General features: G+C 41.5%; 1 protein-coding gene across 3 annotated transcripts in view; it reads left to right on the forward strand.

Moving 5' to 3' along the window:
- The window catches only part of LOC131049864 (uncharacterized), a 268,522-nt gene that overhangs the window by 22,224 nt on the left and 225,084 nt on the right, over positions 1–21,214 (forward strand). For all 3 annotated transcript variants that reach the window (XR_009106814.2, XM_057983957.2, XM_057983949.2), the window contains exon 2: positions 2,546–2,716. Coding sequence is in view for 2 of the 3 variants with exons in the window: in XM_057983957.2 (XP_057839940.2) it covers positions 2,546–2,716 (171 nt within the window). In the remaining variant the exon portion in view is untranslated. The remainder of the gene's footprint in view (positions 1–2,545; positions 2,717–21,214) is intronic.

A 21,214-nucleotide genomic window follows, 5' to 3' on the forward strand; every position in this document is an offset into this window, starting at 1 on the left:
CCTTTCTACATGGCCATCCATGACACTTACAAGTAGAATAACTGGCTTCTCTTCTAGAGGTCCTTTTTATTGTTTGGGCAAATTTTTGAATGCCCATCTTTTCTTCTTCCACCATGTGTTGCCCATGCCTCTCCATGGGTATACATTGCCCAAGACATTGTAAAGACTGTGATGCTCACTCAACAAAGGTTTTTGTGACATTGCTGACACTACCATCACTTAACTACCTTACTCTCCAATGCCATTCTCCTAGTTCAACGTCCTTCTAGACTACATGACTTGCTTGTCCTCAAACAAGCCAGCATTGTGGTAGATTTCCAATAAGGTAGCTAATGTTACCCCTTGTAGTTCCAATCCACTAGAACCTTTGTGCATTGTGGGAAGTGACATTCTTCTTGGTTGTGCACATGGGGGAGTTCTTCCACTTTTGGAATTCACTTGCCTTTCTATGCACAATGCTCCAATTTTTGTAGGGAAAACTACTTTTAGTATTTCTCTGCACTTGGATCATTGCCCAAGCTCTTCATGTAGTGGTTGATGACTTAGTAGCGACATTTTGGATGTTGGTGAGTTTGGTGGATCACCTTGAACTAGAGTTAGGTGCCTTTTTCAACTACTCGTGACAATCAAAACCTGCTAGATGCCTATTTCGATCACATTTGTCACTTAAAAATATATACTACGTTCTAGGTGCACCCTAGCAACACTTCTTTTACTTATCCTCACTTAGGCATGCCATTAAATCACATTTACCACTTCAGTATTTGTTAGGCTGCCAAGGCACCTATTTCACCCATCTTTGACACTTGAAAGACATCTATAACTGCTAAAGCACACATTTGGGTTAGTGTTGTAACTTGAAACACGTCTTAGGTACTTCTTTTGGTCTTTCAAGTCACTTTGTCTTAAGAGTTTGTTCTCCTTCCTATGTGTGCTTTTGTGTAATCCATTTCACCAAAGGTCACATATGCATGCCATAAGGTCACTTTAGTCACTTAACACCTTTTGTAATCTTTTGGGTAGTTGATTCTACTACCATTGCCACTCGACTCTTCCAAAAATCAGACTTGAGGCATGACATGCCCTTGGAATTCCATTCATTTACAAAACTCTTGCTGCCTCATTCGTAAAGGAATCTGAAACTATTGTTCTAGACTGATCCTAACAAGATTCCAAACTACACAAAGCTCTGGAAAACTGGAAAATTTTTGCTCTTCAAACCCTAGCAATTTTATTTGAATTGAAGGACCACTGCACCAATTTTTGCATAAAAGAAATTTTCAACAATAGTGCTTCCCTTGAAGATGCTCAAAACTGCTATTGCAGTGCCTGCTAACCCTTGGAAGGTCTGTAACCTTCTTGCCTTTCAATGCTTCACACCCTCCTCTTTGCATTTGGATGCTTCAAATGCAAATGACAAACAAAATCTTCCTTTTTTGCAGTTTTATAGCACTTCAGGCCGCACACATTTTTGGAGTGAGTTGTTTTACGTTGTTCTTTATGTTTTTTTTTTGCTTTTAAGTGGTGGATAGGTGGTAGGTGTGCATCTTGCTGGGATTAACCACTTGACTCGCATGCTTTGTGATGATAACGTCGAGTCTTAAATTAGCACCAAAAGGAAAAACTCACCCTTCCGTTCATTTAACCACTCAAGTTTGCTCATGATATGAAAAGTGTGTGATTTGAGATTGATTGCCACTTAGTCAATTTTTGTGAAAAGCGCTCATTTTGAGGAGGCTTGCCAAGTGAAAATATGTACTTGGGAGGCTATTGTGACTTGACACTTAGGTTCTAATTGGAAAATTTTGTGCTCATAGGGTTCTTACCACCTTTCATTACTTAGCCTATTGTTCAGTTTTTGGGAAAATAATCAAAAGCACATTCCTCGAGGCACTTCTTAAACTCACAAAGTGTATGCTTTTGAGATTATAATCACCACTATTGGCACCTAGTCAATTTCGTCTCTGGCAAGGTGTGCCCTAGGAGTCAGTTTACCATTTTGGATATTTAGTCATTTTCACATGCATTAGACAAATTTTCTGCTTTAGATCTTGACTTCTAGATCCTACCCTTGTCCAGTGACTTGACAAAACAATCAATATATTCCTAGAATGATGGACTGCACCTATAGCACATGAGAATGACAAAAGGGTAACTATGACACTTGACAACTATCCATGTCAAACTGACAAGAATAATAAGTTTTACAAAATGGACTTCCATGTGAAAAATTTTACGTGATAATTTTTTTCGCCAAACATTTGAAAATTGTATTTTTTTTCCTTTGTTTTGTTAGATTTTATGCTGCAAACATAGAATTTCTGAGTCAAGCCAAATATGCAAAATGATCCACAATTTTATTGTCATAATATGAGCCATAAATGAAAATTGCACCAAGAACACATTTCTTTTTGCATGATTAGATTAATGTAATTGTTGTAGAAATAATTTATGGATAATTGATGAAAAGCATTGGGCAAACATATGAAAAACCATAGAAAACTAGATTTTTTAACTCGTTTGTTTGGTATTGTACAAATTGCAGGCTGTAACAGGAGTATTTTTTCCAGTTCACCAATGGCTTTACATAGATGCCATAGAATGCCTTCCACCAGTAGCACCTAGTTTTCAAGAAAGGTCTGCTTCTGATTCCCGTTATGATTCTTATGTAGCAATATTTGGGAAGGATCTTCAAAAGAAGCTTGGTCATGGACAGGTAAATATGGTTTCTATATTATATCTTATGAATTACAGCATTTATTCATGTGGCCTATTAGAGTGTTTGAAAATGTCTGGGTAGTATATTAACAGTCAACAATAGCAATTTATAGTGGTTATAAATGCTGGTTAGTTCCTTCACTTATCAAAAGTGAAATTGTAACAAATATGAATCTAAGAATTTTGAATGGTGAGGCAACCTATATGAGTGCCTGTGTCCAAAGGATAAATGAATGTGCATACGCATATACATGTGTACATATATACTATTATACAGACACACGTACATATGAACATTCACACACACACACGTATAGTGATGCAACTGTGTGTTAGCTGCATAATGCCAACTATGAGCAACAAAATGAAACGTAGAAAGTAAGCCTAAAAGTTTAAATATAAATACATGATATAAAAGATTGAATTGCCACATTTTCTATGTGCTTAGAGGAAATTCTACCCAATCTGAATAGGCAAATCAAAGATTCATTGTGGCTTTCAAGATTATCTGGGAGGAAATTGAAACTGGCAAGATTATTTAGTACATTCAGAACTGAATCAATAGCTCAATGAATGAATCAGAACCACCTTCTGGCTTTCAAGATGTGTTGGGAGGTAATTGAAATAGGTAAGAGCATGGAGTACATCCAGTATACATGCATTCACACACATACACACACACACATGTGCGCGCACGTGCATATAGATGGACATTGGTGTTTACTATCTGCATAAGATCAAGCAAAAACAACAAACTTAAAAGCAAAGAGTAAGACTAAAAGCTGAAATTGTCACGTGCCTTTTCTCAAAACTATGGGAATAATTAAATAATTAAATTTAAGCTGTCAAAAAATAATTCTATGTTATATTTTCAAAAGGTGACTTATATTTAATTATTTAAAAAAAGTGGTTATAAGTGAATTATAAAGTGTTGTTACAAACCGAGGTCCTAAAAGTGAGTATTAAAAAAAAGAGATTTTGTCTCAAGAAAAGGGTTGCTTGCTCATTTTATAAATTTTTTCTTTTGGAGAATGAACACGAGTTCTTTTTCTATTGCTCGAGGACAAAAACCATTTTGATGATATGGTTTTGGGGACGAAATACCTCTTGGCCATACAAGTGATTTCATTTACAGATAACAAAAGTGTTGAATGCATCTAGTTTCTTGGTATTTGGTACTTTTTGTTTGAATTCAAGATTTGGTTGTGGTTTCATAATATTTTCAGATTGTGAAGATTTTTAGTATTGTAGTTGATTTTCTCAGTGTGATTTCTAGTTTGTCAGATTTTTGGTATTGTTGAAGAGTTTAATGTTAATCTATAAATGATTCAGATATATTGTAAAAAATTCAATTTTATTTATATTAATTTAGAGTCAAAAAGTGGCGTGGGTTATTTCCCTAATTGTTGTTGTGCCACTTGCTTGCACAACATCATATTCCTTTGTGTTAGCATTTAAAAAAGACTAAACATGGTTGTAAGGGAAGCATTGGTTTATTGTTTCTAAGATAATTTTGTGTGTAATGTCCCTTTTCTAACCTATTCAGCGATGGTTTCCTATTAGCTTGTTATTAGGTTCTCGTAAGCTATTTGGTATTGGTTAGGCGACTCTTGTTTTTTTTGGTGACCTCATTTGCAGTTTCTTTGCTTCCAACAATTGTGTGATGATAGTTGGTGATAACGCTCATTGTAGCATTCTAGGTTTTTTTGGGTTTGTTCTCCCCAGACCTTGGAGAGCACTGCTATTTATGGTAAGTGCTCCTTTCGGCACCAATCATCATCCTTAAGCATCAGTTATGTTCTAGAACGATCGATTTCCGTTTTCAGTGTCTTGGCGAGTTTTTAATAAGGTGGTTGATATTATTTTAATATTCGCACTAAAGTATTAAAGTGACATTTTATTATTCACTTTAGTGTTTAAATATTAAAAAGGTGTTTTTTGTTCCCCAAGTTGCATGCCTAGGTGATGTGGGGGACATAAGTTGTTTTAAATCGTTATGAGGGTTTTTCGAGGGAAAATAAAATATTTGCATTTCTAAATGCCCTATTTCCTTCCAAACTCAATTTTTTTGGAGTTTTGGCTCTCATTTCTCTCATTCCAAGTTTGTACAGTTAACGAGATGTTGTCAAAATGAATAAAGGAGTTCTTCTAGGTGTTATTGAGGGTGGAAACCTTCTTTGATCTTGCTGGTTTCGGTCGTGAGAGACCCACTGATGGAGATGCAACAGGTGCTCTACTAGAAGTAGTTGAAGTGGTGGACAAGGCAGTGTTGGATTTGCGGATATGTGGGTCACGAAGAGAGCCCAGTATACCCTAAAGTGTTGCTTCTTCTTCAAAGTCGATTGAAGCACCTTGAGATTCTCTCATGGCTAGTTTTGCCCTCTCCCTTTGCAACTTTTTCACTTTCCCAATTGCAAGTATGGCATTCATTTCTCTTTTTATTTCCTTTGTGGCCCTAGGACATTCCCTAGCATCATGCTTAGTGATGCCTGTGTAATGTCCCCTTTTTAGCAGTTATCTAGCGATTTCTCATTGGCCCTTTTTGCCTTGGTCCTGGGGGCTAACCAGGATTTTGCAGGGATTTGGCCTAGGCAAATTCAGTTTTAGGCCAATCGGAGTTGTTTTGTCAGGGTTTCTAGGAACTTACTATTTATAGTAAGTCAGTTCGGGCACAATGTCGGGTGAATTTTGGAGTTTATTTATTCGCCTGGATTGTATTTTAAAAAGGAGAATTAATTATTCAGGCAAAAATCAAAAGTTTCTAAAGCTAAATTCAATTATTTAACTCATAGTTGGACTACTCGTGACTCGGCTCGACTCGCCAAGCCCCTGAGAAAAAAACTCAGCAAAAACTCGGGAAAAACTCGGAAAAACTCGGAAAAACTCGGCGAAAAACTTGGCAACGTAAAAACACACTTAATATTAATAAAAAATGCATTTTTTTTGCAAAATTTAATGAGAAGATGCATCCAATGAGTCAATAAATGATAACACAAAGAAACAAGCTGATTCTAGATATATTTAAATGCAAAGTGTCTACAAAATCGCATCCTCATGAGGAATGCTGATGGCTGGAAGCAAAATAGTAAATAGTTTTTGTAAAACCAAAAGTAAATACATCATTACAAATTACAATTACAACTTCCTCTTCCCAGCTCTAGCTAAAACTATTTACTATTCCTCTTCCTCTTCCCAGTGGAGATCTTCCCAGTTCTGAGGGTGAGAAAAAGAGGGGTAGATAGATAGGTCTAGATCTTGGTGGAGATCTACAAACGCGCAATATTTGAAATTTCATCATTCATACTGATAGTTTCAAACTTTCAACTCTAAAATGTATAATACCAAGATTTCCTCAATGCTAATTATGTTGTTATATTGAGCCTAATCAGACTCGGAGGTTAAATTTTCCCTGCTTCCATTAGCGCAGTTTCCCCCTATATTTTTCGACATATTTGGGCCTCTTTTTTTAGTCTAGCTGATTTTTTGCAAAAAAATCGGCGATTACTCGGCGAGTTTTTTTGCAAAAACTCGGCGAGTTTTTGCTGCGAGTTAAAGTCATAAAAACTTGCAGAGCTCAAAAACTCGCCGAGTACTCTGCGAGTGTGCCATCTATGATTTAACTTCAGTGGTTATTTATTGCTGAAGCTAATGTTAAAAAAAAGAAATATTAAAAGTACCCCTTCTTTACGGAGACATAAGGGGATAATAATATTTTATTCTATTTTGCTTTCATCCCACATTGGTGATGCATTGGAATTAGAGCCGAAAAGAAGTAATAAATAGAAGCATTTAATGCTGGAAACACAATTTTGGGAATGGTGATAATCTGAAATTGGTTATTTCTGGAGTTTTTCAAGAGTCTTGGCATTTGGGGACGAAATCCCTCAAGTGGCTTTTCTCTTGCCTGTGAAAGACCAGGTTTCGGAAAAATTCATTAAATACAAGAGACATGGGTGATTGGAAGGTAAGGAGAATAACAGTTGGGTTATGGATTCCAACTGATAGTAGTCACAGAGATCATTACCGGTATTCAAGATCGATTTTCAGCTCATTGGTTTAATATCTTAGCTAGTAAGGGGTTGAAATGTATTGTTTGGGGTGTAACTTGTAAGTCATTCTCAGATTTACGAAAACTTCAGGGAGATTACTAAGTGCTGATCCGAACTGTATCTCTGTTTGGTGTGATTTTATGGAAACATATGTTTGCCCTCTCGGGTGAATAACTTAAAGTACACAGATAACGCAGAATAATAATGCCATAGATATCAGATGCAATATATGAGATGTTATTCCATTCCTAATTGTTCCCCTGTCACAAGTTACATTCGGAAGTATATAAAGATACCGAGGGGGTGCGAGCGCCAATCGTCGCACCGCAACTGCCACCCCTCGGTTGCCAACTAACCAAGACAATTACAACTTAATTAACTAGTTTTATTTTCATGTACAATATTGCCGCCAACATCATCCCCCCCAAAAGAAAAGTTGTCTCTAGACGACTTAATACAAAATAGAGATGACATTAAATAGAATTGCTAACGCTAGTCGAGCCTGGAACTTATACACCTGCTACGTCCTCGCCTGAAAACCCTTTTTTGCTACCATCCGATGCTCAAGTGCGGATTTCACCATTAGTGCTTCCTTCGACATCACAATCCTCCTGTGCCTAAACCAAACTTGTTTGCAAAACATGCTTTTCGGTCTCAGCCTCCACCAACTGCTACTCAAATGACACTGTCTCCCTAGCCAATTTGTCCTCGATAGCCACCGACATTGTCCTCTTGGCATCCAACTCCTGGGTACGCTGAGGTAAGTCTCACGCTAGTACTGCCTCCAACCTGGTGGTCAGCTCCTCTCAAGCCCTCTCTGCATCCACCAAGGCAACCTCACGTCCAGTCGAGACATACTCCAAGTTCCTCAAAGTGTACCATTCCTTCCTGGAGGTGGCCACAGTCCGTTGGCACAAAGGCTAAGAGACACCTCAAATCCTCCATCACACTCCCCAAAGGCTAATAACTGAACTGAATAACTCCCTGGTGTCATACAACTGCGCGGACCTGCAATGCCTTCCCTCAAACTCTGTTTGTTCCCAACCTCCAAATCCGTCTCCCTCTACGGCTTATGGCTTCCCTGCCAATGCTTAGCTGCAGGCTTCTTTCTCACAGTACGGACAACCACAACACTTATTGGTGACATCTCCAATGCCTTTGCCCAACTCCAACAAGTGTATTGTAGCTCAAAAATAAACTAGGGTCTGGGGGTAGCGCCCCAGCGGGGTCGAGGGGCAGCGCCCCTCGCGGGGTCCGGGGGTAGCGCATCATTTCTGTGATATTTAAGATGTCAAAACCCTTCTTCTCCACTCTAATATTTTCAGCGTTCTGGCTCCACATGTCATTGAATGATTTTTCAATCCGGTCGTCGTTTTTTTTTCTTTTTTCGGCACTGTAATGTCCCCAATGGCACCCCGGCCATACAACCTCCCCGTACGGTCAACAATAGCACTGGCATCTCCAATCGTACGGCAACCTTCCCGTGCCGTCAACACCCCTCCATCGTACGGCTGTGTTTGTTTGTGCGGGGGTTGCGTTTATGTCTCTGCGCTCCGCGCCTTTATTCCTTGCAGCAGCGGTGGTTTCTACCGCACGGTGGTTCCATTGTTGGTGTTGCCACCGCATGGTGGTGCTACTGTACGATGGTTACACTGTCGGTGGTGCTGCCGTACGATGGTTCCACCGCACAGTGTTGCCACCGCACGGTGGTGCCACCGTCGGTGTTGCCACCGCATGGTGGTGCTACCGTTCAGTGGTTTCATCGCCGGTGGTCCCACTGTCGGTGTTGCCACCGTGGCTTTCTTCTCTTTTTTTTTGTTTTTAAATTTTTTTTTTTCAAGTCGTACGGTCAACTGCCGTACGGACCCGTACGATCGTAATTTTTTTTTTTCAATTTCCTAATTTAGTTGTCTAGAGAGTCTTCGGCTCAGGCCCCCTGTCTCTGGGATCGCCTTTCATCCTTCTCGGTTCTCCTCGCCCAAGCGTCTCCCGCGTTGGTCCCGTGCCTCTCAAGTCGCCTGCTCGACCTCTCGAGTCCCCTTCCATCCTCTCGGGTCCCCCTCCGGCCTCTCGGGTGTCCTTCCGGCCTCTCGGGTCTCCTGCGCGCTTCGCGTGGTAGGGTTTCAATTTGGATCCATTGGTGGCAAGTCTATTTTCAATGGCCATCCGAAGACCTGGAACCATAAATTCTACAGGGACCACGGTCTCCTTCTCGTACATAAGAAGAAGAAGAATAATAAAGATTTTGAAAGTTGCGGCCTTCCACACAGGGTTCCAATCGTTGCCGACACAATTGATCTTCGGATTATCTACGTCACCGAGGTTTGGGGCGTCTCCCTTCCAATATTCTATGTATTCTAGCAGGTACACCTCCTCTGTTACTTGCTCTGGCACCTCTACTTCGAGCCTGTAGCTCTGGAACATTTCATAATCCTCCATCTGCTAGTGGAAGAGCCCGTTCAATGACCCCGTCTCATCCTCAGAGCACTCTCCTAGTTTGAGAATCCCTTCGTCGTTGGGCTCCCTGAAGCCGTGTCCTTCGTTCCTCAGGTTGCCTTCTCCTTCACCCTCCAATTCTGAAGATGATGCCAGTTCCTCACTAACCAACTGTGTCCCGAGGTCTATGATAAACAAACTTCCTCCATTCTCCATAGACAGAGTGTTCTTCTTCCAGTTGTGGGTGGCCTTGGCTACCACCAGCCACCCTCTCCCTAAGATCGCATCATACCCTTTTTTTTTTAGTGGGATTACCACGAAGTCCAGTATGAAGGGTTGCGTCTCGATGGTGACTTGTTGGCCCATCAGTGTCCCGATGGGTTTGATTCCATGCTGATCTGCTCCGAGTAGATTGAATGTAGATGGCCACAGCGTCGGCTTCCCCAGCTTTCGCCAGGTTTCTTCTGGAAGAACATTCACTCCTAATCCACCATCGACGATGGTATCGGTTAGAATGGTGCCAAGGATACCCATCTCCACAATGGCCGGGTTCCTTCCAGTGTTGAATTGCCAGTAGCATGGGGTCTATTGTAGACCCCCCAGGAACATCTGTGTGGTGGTTGGTATTGGTGTGTGGTTGGGAGAGATTATTTAGCAACGCCGTTCGCAATTGAGGCATCGTCTGGAGGAGGTCATGTACCTTCATAGGCACCTCCAATTTTAATTTTAAAATTTGATTTTGTATAGCATCCTCCGCCTTCGGTCGGCTGGAAGTACTTGCCCTACCTTTCGCCTTCGCCCTTTCTCGTATCTCTTTCTCAATTTCTTCTCGTGCTTCCCGTGCCCTTCGCTTCTCCATCTCCGGGTCTGGGCACATTGCGTGTTTGGCTTGGGCGCGGGTTACGGCCAACACTTCCTCTTCTTTGGTTTCCTCGACATTGAGCAAGTTGACGCCGGACTTCGGGCAGGTGGCGTCTTCGTGGTCTCTTGGTCCACACCATTTGCACAAATATTGTGTGGCCTCTCCCTTTGGGCAGTCTCGGGCGAAGTGCCCCCACTGGCTGCACGCTCTGCATTGTACCATCGATCGACCTTTGGAGTCGTATTGGATCCGGCTCCTTGTGTTGTTATTGTTGTTTCGTACTCCCCATTGGCTATCTCGGTAGCCTCCCGAGGTTGCATTGTTGTTCGCTTGTTGGCCCGTACCTGCTGGTGCGGACGTTGTGGCCTGCTCCGTGAACAACACCTGGTTCATTTGCGTATTCCGGGTTTTCATGTTGTATGGGCGCTCCTTGGTGGAGTGTCCCATCACTTGGCAAATCTCGCAGAATGCCTTCTTTGGGCAAGTACCCTTTGTGTACCCCTCCTCCTTGCACTCAGTGCACCATATGTCCCCTTCGGTCCGACCGGTGCTTCTCATTGTTTTGAATTCCCTCCTCATTCGCTCCATGTCTTACTGGAGCGCTTGCACCCGTTTGCCAACCTCACTGTCGCTGCTGCTTTCCTGTGACGAGTCATCCTCCTCGGACGAGCTATCCTTCTTCTTCTTCGATGTCTTGGTCTCGCTCTCAAGATCCATCACTCTATTGTATGCGTCTTCGTACGATGTAGGTGGAACAATTTTCATCTTCTTTCGGAGGGATGCTTTAGTCCCTCCACGAACCATCGCTTTTTCAACCCATCTGCTGGTTGACTCTCCATTTTTCCCAGTAGTTCCTTCAGCCGCCGACTATAAGCTCGCACTGTCTCGTTCTTATTCTGCTTCGTTCCATAGATCTCGGCGACTATTTCGTTGTCATCTCTCAGGAGGCGGAACTCTATCCCAAACTCCTTAAGATCGGGCCATGTGCCGACTTTGGCCTTGTCCATATCTGAGTACCAGTCTATGGCCACTCCTCTCAAGGTTGCTGGGAATTGTGTTACCCATTTGTCTTGGTTGGTAACACCGTTCGCTGACCATATGGTTTCACATGTTCGACAATGGCGGATGGGATCTTCCTTCCTGTCGCCATTGAACTTCGATAGTTTCTGTTTACTCCCCATCGATGGGGGTCGTCTTCCTGGAGGTGGTTGTGACTATGTCTGGGTCCCTGCGCCGCTCCCTCCGGTGCCGGTGGTGTGTCCTGCGTGGGTGACTGGAGGTACGGTGTTTTGCCTGCCGAGCGTGGCACCTACGGTACGGTTATCCTCCCCTTCGTTGTCACTCGCGCCCACTCCTGGCTCCCTTTGGTGATCTTCACTTTGTGGTGTAAGGGATAAGTTTCTGAACCGATCCCGGGTCTCTTCGACTAGATCTCTCCTTAACCTTGTTTCCTCCAGAAACTCTTTGTGGCTCCGCACCCTACGGTGTTCTGGCGATGCGTAGAAATTTCCGTCGGCTTCTGCACCCTCCGTGACACCTCCTTGGTTCCCCTCGGGCCACCCTTCGGTAGGTTGTCCTTCGGCAAGTTGCCTCAGCCTCCGTTTACGTTCTACTTGTTGCTCCAGAATCAAGGCCCTCTGCGTGGCCTCCCACTCGTCCGTTTCTGCTTTTTTATTTCTATCTTTATTTAATACATTGGGCATAAATCACTTCATACATAGCAAGCACACGCCATGTACACAAAAAAAACTTTTATTATTTTTCCTTTCGGCCACAATTTATCTCAACGTTGTGCCGAGATTATTATAGGGTTCAATTTCCCCTTTGCCTCTTGCCATCACGCTCTGCGTCCCACGACGATTGTTCCGTTTGCGTGTCGTCGGCCTCTGGGTTAATCTCACTGACGGGTAGGCCCATCGTGTCCGTGCGCCATCCGCGTCTTCCGTTCCCGAGTACGTCTAGGCAACGATGTCAAATGTTTGCCCTCTCGGGTGAATAACTTAAAGTACACAGATAACGCAGAATAATAATGCCATAGATATCAGATGCAATATATGAGATGTTATTCCATTCCTAATTGTTCCCCCGTCACAAGTTACATTTGGAAGTATATAAAGATACCGAGGGGGTGCGAGCGCCAACCGTCGCACCGCAACTGCCACCCCTCGATTGCCAACTAACCAAGACAATTACAACTTAATTAACTAGTTTTATTTTCATGTACAATATTGCCGCCAACAACATATGTCTATGCAACTGGCAAATGGTATAGGGAATCTGCAGAGGGTGTGAATGCCGATAATTGATAGGTGCAAAGATGAATACACTGAGACTGGCCGCTATACATTCGCTGCTGAAAGTGTCTAGTTCTTTGCTGGACGTTGCTCACGATATTGGCTGGGCGTTGATACATGAGGCTGGGCGCAAACTATCCACATTGTGCAGACTGAGAATTCCAAAAACTTTCCATAACTTCTGCTTGTGCGTGGTTGGGCATTCGCTGTGTGTTCTAATGTGGTAGACAATTAACTACATCGCTGGAGATGCGAAGTTCAGGAGGTTGCAGTAGAGGCTTTGGATGGTGAAGGTTTTGGCTGGTCGTGGAAAATAAATATTTCCTCAACAAGTTATGCCCCAGGTTCTTCATGCACTCTTATATTAACTGTGTTTGGATTATGCGAACAAATCATTGTTTAGTGTTACTCAGGAAGAGACAGAGACTTGCGAACTGCTTTGAATTAATAAATCATTATCATTATTTAATACTGATTTAGTGCTTTGATTTAAGTACAACAGTATTGTTTGTTAGTTGTAAATCATTGTTCTTGAAAAATTATTGGTTGTTAAAGTACTTTGCATATGAATATGTGAAATGATTGAATGCAAAAGACCAAAAACGCACCAGGTTCAGCTTAACCATAGTCCACAGTAAAAAAACGAAAAAAATCAGACACTATTCTTTGTCAGATAGGCCAGCCTATTACAATGGTATCAGAGATTTAAGGCCTGCTAACCCGTGAGGGTTAATGAGTGAAAAAGAAAGGAGATATTATTAGTGAGAACTGAGAAAAGAGTGGCAACCACCATTAGTTCTTGAAGGTCAAACAACATCAGGTGTTTTGGGTATTAGTCCTCTTCACAACAGGGAGATTCTATTCCCATAATCACCTACCCAAATGAACGTACTGTTCTTGAAGAAGTGATTCATTCTCAACAGAAAATATGGGTGAAAGATGAGATCCGGGCGAGGAAAGGTTTATATAGCTATTAGACACGCTGGTACAAGGGCAGTAGTTAGCTGAACAAAGGGCACAACAACAGAATCAGCGGTTGGATTTATTGACACAGATGATAGCTAGACGAATGGGCATAAACGTGGATAACCTTGGTGGTGGTAATGCTGGAAACAATCAGCAAGGGGGAAATAATGGTCAAAATGATTGGCACAACGGAAATGGAGGAGGACAAATGGTAGATAATTTTCGCCATGCACCACAGCCACTAGGACGAGTTCTAGACCTCTCATACCCACCTTTACACCTAGAGTTCTAGTACAGGTAGTTGTTGAACCCTAGATTGTTGACTTACAAGATTAGTTTCAGAGAGATTGGGAGAGTGGTGGCTAGGACTTTCAGGTAGCAATAACTCTTCGGGACTACATTGATGTGAGGATGAGACACATGCCTCATGCAGGTGATAGGAACCAAAGCTACGAGCTTAGGAAGAAAGTGGGAAAATTGTCTTTACCTTATTTTGATGCTTCTGGTAAGGCTACAACACGATCTTGGGTCCAAAAGGTTGACACGTACCTTCAGCTAAATCCTATGATTGAGGAGGAAGCTATTAAGTATGCTGCTATACACCTTGATGGAGTTGCTCATGAGTGGTGGCACCACGATATGGTTACTATGGGACATGGTCAAATTACTTCTGATGTTGAGTTCACAGAATAATTGATCGAGAGGTTTGACACTTAAGGATCTTGAATTGCATTTCAAAGAGCTAGTGCAATTCAAACAATGGGGGTTAGTAGATGTTTACATTTCAGAATTTCAGCAGTTAGCAGTGCTAGTGATGGATATTTCAAAGACGAGACTTGTTGTCTTATTTATGGATGGACTTTTAGATCCTTTACGGGGTTGGGTCAAGTGTCATGATTCTTTGACATTGCAGAAGGCCATCAAAAAGGCAAAGGATTTAGCACCTTCATCCTACAAGAGCAAATTCAAGTCTAAGGACTCTCACTACAAGGACAAAGATAAGAAAACGTTTCATAAGGATTCACATCAACCACATGAGGGTAATAAGAAAATTGATAATGACCAGTTGAATGAACTCAAAAGGAAGAAATTATGTTTCCACTGTAGGGAGCCTTGGATCCTTCTCACAAATGTCCCCTTAAGGCTAAGGCTAAGTAGATTGAGTACTTTTCAGCTGAGGAGACAACCTCTGAGAGTTTAGATAGTTCATCATCTTCAGGGGACAGCGATAGATATCAGCCGCTAGTGGGAATAGCAATGATGACAGGGTTATAGCACGCTTGACAGGCACTCAAAAATCTATTACCTTTAAGGTGCGTGGTGTGATTCAGAGGCAGCGAGTGATATCTTTGATTGACACTAGTGCTATGCATAATTTCATTGATGCTCAGGTTGTGGCGAAACGGGGATTACAGACAAAGGAGCATGATGGATTCATAGTTATGGTGGCTAGTGGGCATAAACTCCTATGTACGCAAAAAATTTCTAATTTGCACATGAGGATTGGAGATCATGAATTGGTTGATTTTTTTATGTTGTAGACATGGGAGACTATGATGTCATACTAGGCATGACTTGGATGACTTCTCTGGTTGAGTTTACATTTAATTTGGAGAGAGTTGAAATGAGATTTGAGCATCAGGGCAGGAAAGTGGTACTTCGTGGTTTGTCAGATGGTGGTCTTAGAACAATATCACTTAGACGAATGGAGAGGTTGATTTGTCATGACCAGGTGCAGTGGGGAGCTGAGATTTTAGTGATGCCAGAGGGAATGGGACAGCAGAAGCAGGATTATCCACCATAGGTTCAGTCACTGTTGACCAAACACTCCAAAGTGTTTGGTGATATACCTCCAGGTAGACCTCTTGATAGGGGCATTGAGCATGTTATTGAATTAGAGGAGGGAGCAAAACTTGTTATCACTACACCCTACAGGCATCCAAAGAGGTATAAGGATGAGATTGAGAAGGCTATCAAAGAGCTTCTCGAGATGGGGCACATCAGACCTAATAAGAGTCCGTTTTCTTCTTCAATGGTGCTGGTTAAAAAGGATGGTACTTTCAGGATGTGCATTGATTACAAGGAGTTGAACAAAAAAACGATAAAAAACAGATATTCGATTCCCCGTATTGATGAACTCATAGATGAGTTACATGGTGCTTGCTACCTCTCCAAAATAGATTTGAGATCCGGCTATCATCAGATTCGGGTCAGGGAGGATGATGTGGAGAAGACAACTTTCAGGTGTCATTATGGTCACTTCGAGTTCTTAGTCATGCCCTTTGGCTTGACTAATGCACCAGCTACCTTCCAGTCCTGTATGAACAAGACATTCAAAGATCAGTTGAGGAGGTTTGTGTTGATATTCTTTGATGACATACTAATTTACAGTAAGACTTGGGAGGAGCATTTGAAACACATAGATATTGTGTTGAGTATTCTTGAGCGTGAATCCCTGTATGCGAAGATGTCTATATGTGCTTTTGGGATGACAGAGTTGTTGTATTTGGGGCACATCATTAGTGTTGAGGGTGTTCGTGTGGATCCAGATAAGATCAGGGCTATTATGGATTGGCTGCCACCAAAGAATATATCTCAGCCGAAGGGATTCCTTGGGTTGTGTGGATTCTACCGCCGCTTTGTGAGGGGTTTTTCTCAGACTGTCGTACCCCTGACCGATTTGACTAGGAAAGATGCTTTTGAGTGGTTAGACAGAGCTCAACAGTGTTTTGATAGATTCAAGGAGTTGATGAGCACATGTCTAGTGTTGGCCATTCGAGATTTCAGTAGGCCTTTTGAGTTACATTGTAATGCCTCGGGTGAAGGCCTTGGTGTGGTATTGATGCAGGATAGAGACCCCATTGCTTTCGAGAGCAGGAAATTGAGGGGGCTTGAGAGGAGTTACAACATATATGACAAGGAAATGTTAGCGATCATGCATGCCTTGGCTAAATTCAGACAGTATTTGGTGGGCAGTAAGTTTACAGTCAAGACAAATCATAACAGTTTGAGGCATTAACTTGGGCAGAAGGATCTGAATGACAGGCAATGGAAATGGGTCAGCAAATTGCAGGTTTATGACTTTGATATAGTTTTCGTCAATGGCAAGAAAAACATAGTTGTTGACACCTTATCCAGGAGGCCACATTTGTGTGCTTTGGGAGTGTTGAAGGATGACTGGAGGGAATTGATTTCAGCAGAGTACGCGAAGGACAAGTGGGCTACTGGTATCATTGATGGCACTATCCAGGATGACAGGTATACAGTGGAAAATGATTTGATCATTTACAAGGAGAGGATTTATTTAGTGCCAGGATCTGCTATGAAGCCAAAGAACTTGAGAGCTTTCCATGACTCACCGTTAGCAGGACATCCAGGGTATTTCAAAACCTACAGGCAGGTGAGAGAGCGCTTTAATTGGAAAGCGTTCAAGTCAGAAGTATTACAGTATGTGAGGGAGTGCCCAGTGTGTCAGCAAAATAAGCATGAGCACTCTTTCTCAGGTGATTTACTGCAGCCCCTACCCATTCTTGAGAGGAAGTGGGAGATTGTGTCAATGGATTTCATTACGGGCCTACGCAAGGCCCAAGGCAGGGATTGCATATATGTTGTGGTGAATTGGTTGACGAAGTTTGCTCATTTCTTCACTATTTCATCCACCTATACAACAATGCAGACGATGGAATTGTTTTTCAGAGAGGTATTTAGGTTACACGGATTGCTACAGAGCATTGTGAGTGATAGGGACAACAGGTTCATGAGTAATTTTTGGTAGGAGCTCTTCAGGTTGTGTGGGACAGAGCTTACTCCGAACACCAGTTATCACCCGCAGACAGATGCATAGTCATCAAAGTTACCCCGAGTTTCCGGGACGAGGACGACCGAACGTGTTTCCGGGACGACAAATTTTTTTGCCAAATTTGGGGATGGCGGGGGACGGCAAAGGGAATGGCTATATAAAATATATAGGAAAATTTCAAAATTCTAAATGTTCATATGAAAACATGGATAAAGCATGCATACGTACATTATATTCATATGAAAACAATAAAACATGGATATAGCATGTGTATGATACTATGAAAAGTTGAAAACATTTTAGAATGTAAATTCTGAACATACAACATTGTTAATACTCAATAGACAATATGCAATTATGCATTCATAAATCAGAATTTCAATTCATTCACATTGTCAATATGCATATATATAGACTCGGAGGTTAAATTTTCCCTACTTCTATCGACGCAGTTTCCCCCCATATTTTTCAACGGGGGTTTGGGGGCAGCGCCCCCAAGGTGGGGTCAAGGGGCAGCAGGTGTTAAAAAAACTTATTCTTTAATAAAGGTGTCGGGTGTTATTTTTCTATTGACTCGCCGAGTTTGGAGATTTTCTAATCTCTGTGTCAAAATGCCCAAAGGCTACACTGCTGCCATATAGTTTCATTGTCAAAATTATGAATTAAATTAATAAATTTAAAATTTAATTAATGCTATCTTTTAATTTTTTTAATTTTTAATAACAATTTGAATTAATAAGGGGCCTCTATTAGAAAATTTAAATAAAAAATAAAAAATTACAACTTTTTAAATTTTTTTAATGTTTTTTAAGGGCCTTAGAATGGGGGACGTCTGGCCGTCCCTGAGACGGATTGGGGACGTCCCAGCCATCCCCAGTCGTCCCCGAGACGTACGGACGTCCCCCAGAGCTAGGGCAGGCGTCCCCCTGTTTCGGGGACGTCCCCTAAAAAAACAGGGCAATTTGGGGACAGGGGGAAACGTCCCTTGGCTGTCCCCAAGTCCCCGAAACGTCCTTGGGATGGGGACAGGGGTTTTCAGGTCGGGGACGCGTCCCCGGGTAACTCTGATAGTCAGAGATTGTGAATAAGTGGGTGGAAGGATACCTCCGCAATTATATTGCAGGGCAACAGAGGGCGAGGGTGAAGTGGTTGCATTTAGGAAAGTATTGTTATAGCACCACATATCATATTTCCATACAAATGTCACCCTTTACAACCCTTTATGGTTATGAGGCTCCGAGCTTCTTGGATTTGCTTTTTGGAGATAGCCGAGTACCTAAGGCTAAGGATCTCTTACAAGAGAGCCAGGATATCATGAGATCATTGAAGGAAAACATGTAGAAGGCTCAGAATCAACAGAAACAGTATACAAATTAGCACAGGGCAGAGAGATTTTGAGGTCGGTGACATGTTTTATCTTATGCTGCAGCCTTATCGACAGTCCACTCTCAGAAGGAGTGGCACAGAGAAGTTGAAGCCATGCTACTATGGACCTTTCAGAGTTGTTAGGAGGGTTGGTGAGGTGGCTTATGAACTTGAGTTGCCGGCAAACAACAAGGTACACTATGTGTTTCATGTGTCACACCTTAAAAAGGCGTTGGGTCATAATGTGGTACCTTCAACAGAGTTACCTCCTCTTGATGATGAGGGGAAGCTTATTTTGGTTCTTGAGGCCATTCTTGAGACTAGGGAGCGTACTTGTCGGAGACGGGTCATCAGGGAGTATTTGGTGAAGTGGAAGAACTTGTCAGTAGAGGATTCTACTTGGGAGGGTGAGCAGGTCTTACAACATCCAAAGCTGAGATTGCTTGAGGATAAGCAATTTCAAGGGGGGCGGATTGTAATGTCCCCTTTCTAGCAGTTATCTAGCGATTTGTCGTTAGCCCTTTTTGCCTTGGTCCTGATGGCTAACCGGTATTTTACAGGGATCAGTGATGGATTTGGCTGAGGCAAATTCAGTTTAAGGCCAATCGGAGTTGTTTTGTCAGGGTTTCTAGGAAGTAAGTTAGTTCAGGCACAGTGTCGGGTGAATTTGGAGTGATTTTGGTTGACTTCATTTTGGTGCATTTATTTATTCGCCTGGATTGCATTTTAAAAAGGAGAATTAATTATTTAGGCAAAAATCAAAAGTTTCTAAAGTTGAACTCAATTATTTAACTCAAGGGGTTATTTAATGCTGAAGCTAATGTTATAAAAAAGAAATATTAAAAGTACCCCTTTTTTGTGGAGACATAAGGGGATAATAATATTTTATTCTATTTTGCTTTTATCCCACATTGGTGGTGCATTGAGATTGGAGCCCAAAATAAGTAATAAATAGAAGCATTTAATGCTGGAAACACTATCTTCGGAATGGTGATAATTTGAAATTGGGGATTTCTGGAGTTTTTCAGGAGTCTTGGCATTTGGGGATGAAATCCCTCAAGTGTGGCTTTTCTCTTGCCTGTGAAAGACCAGGTTTCGGAAAAATTCATTTAATACAAGAGACATTGGTGATTGGAAGGGAAGGAGAATAACAGTTGGGTTTTGGAATCCAGCTGATAGTAGTCGCAGAGATCATTACCGATATTCAAAATCTATTTTCAGCTCATTGGTTTAATATTTCAGCTAGTAAGGGGTCGAAATGTATTGTTTGGGGTGTAAGTCATTCTCAGATTTACGACAACTTCAGGGAGATTACTAAGTGCTGCTCCAAATTGTATCTTTGTTTGGTGAGATTTTCTGGAAACATATCTCTACACAACTGGCAAATGGTATAGGGAATATGCTGAGGGTGTGAATACCGATAATGGATACGTGTAGAGCTGAATACACCGAGACTGGCCGCTATACATTCACTGCTGAAAATGTCTAGTTCTTTGTTGGACGTTGCTCACGATATTGGCTGGGAGTTGATACATGAGGCTGGGCGCGAACTATCCACATTGTGGAGACTGAGAATTCCAAAAACTTTCTGGTGACTTTTGCTTGTGCGTGGTTGGGCATTCGCTGTGTGGTCTAATGTGGTAGACAATTAACTACTGCGCTGGAGATGCGAAATTCAGGAGGCTGCAGTAGAGACTTTGGATGGTGAAGGAATTGGCTGGTCGTGGAAAATAAATACTCCCTCAACAAGTTACGCCCCAGGTTCTTCATGCACTCTTATATTAACTGTGATTGGATTATGCGAAAAAATCATTGTTTAGTGTTACTCAGGAAGAGACAGAGAGACTTGTGAACTGCTGTGAATTAATAAATCATTATCATTATTTAATACTGATTTAGTGATCTGATTTAAGTACAACAGTATCGTTTGTTAGTTGTAAATCATTGTTCTTTTAAAATTATTGGCTGTTAAACTACTTTGCATATGAATATGTGAAATGATTGAATGCAAAAGACCAAAAACGCACCAGGTTCAGCTTAACCACAGTCCACAGTAAAAAAAAATAAAAAAATCAGACACTATTCTTCGTCAGATAGGCCAGCCTATTACAGCCTTCAAGGTGGTATTTGAGGTGGTTTATGCCTCCACGAAATACTCTTTCATGTTTAATGCATATTATCAACCCAGGTTGCCGTCCTTCAAAGGCATACTTCCAAGTCCAGTCTCTAGCACCTTTAGGACAAGTGCCTACATATTCAAATGGGATTGCATCTACTAACGGGGTAGACCTTGAAGCTGAACCAACTGTATTTGCCATTATAAATTAATGGTTAACGGTTAACCTACACATATAAAGTGAAAACACAAAGTTAATATTTTAGTTAAATTTTTTAGCAAACTAACAAAATTAGTTTAAATGATTTTTAGACATCATTGAAAGTTGAAAAAAAAAAAAAATTGTTAGGTTTTGATTTTTTTGAAAAATTAGAGATTCTTGAAAAAACAATGAAAAAATTATCAAAAAATGGTGTTAATTCTTGTTCATTGAACTCTAAATCAATTTAGACTACCTAGGAAAGGCCATTGTTGATTTTCTATTAACCTAGATGTAACAAAAAAGAAATAAATGTTTAAAATAACATAGAAAAAAATCAGAAAACCTACCTGGGAATCTGATTTTGTTTTGAAAACCAGTTTAAATCTGCTCCAAATCCGCTTATAATT

The sequence above is a fragment of the Cryptomeria japonica genome, chromosome 5, assembly GCF_030272615.1.
Source record: "Cryptomeria japonica chromosome 5, Sugi_1.0, whole genome shotgun sequence".
NCBI lineage: Eukaryota > Viridiplantae > Streptophyta > Pinopsida > Cupressales > Cupressaceae > Cryptomeria > Cryptomeria japonica.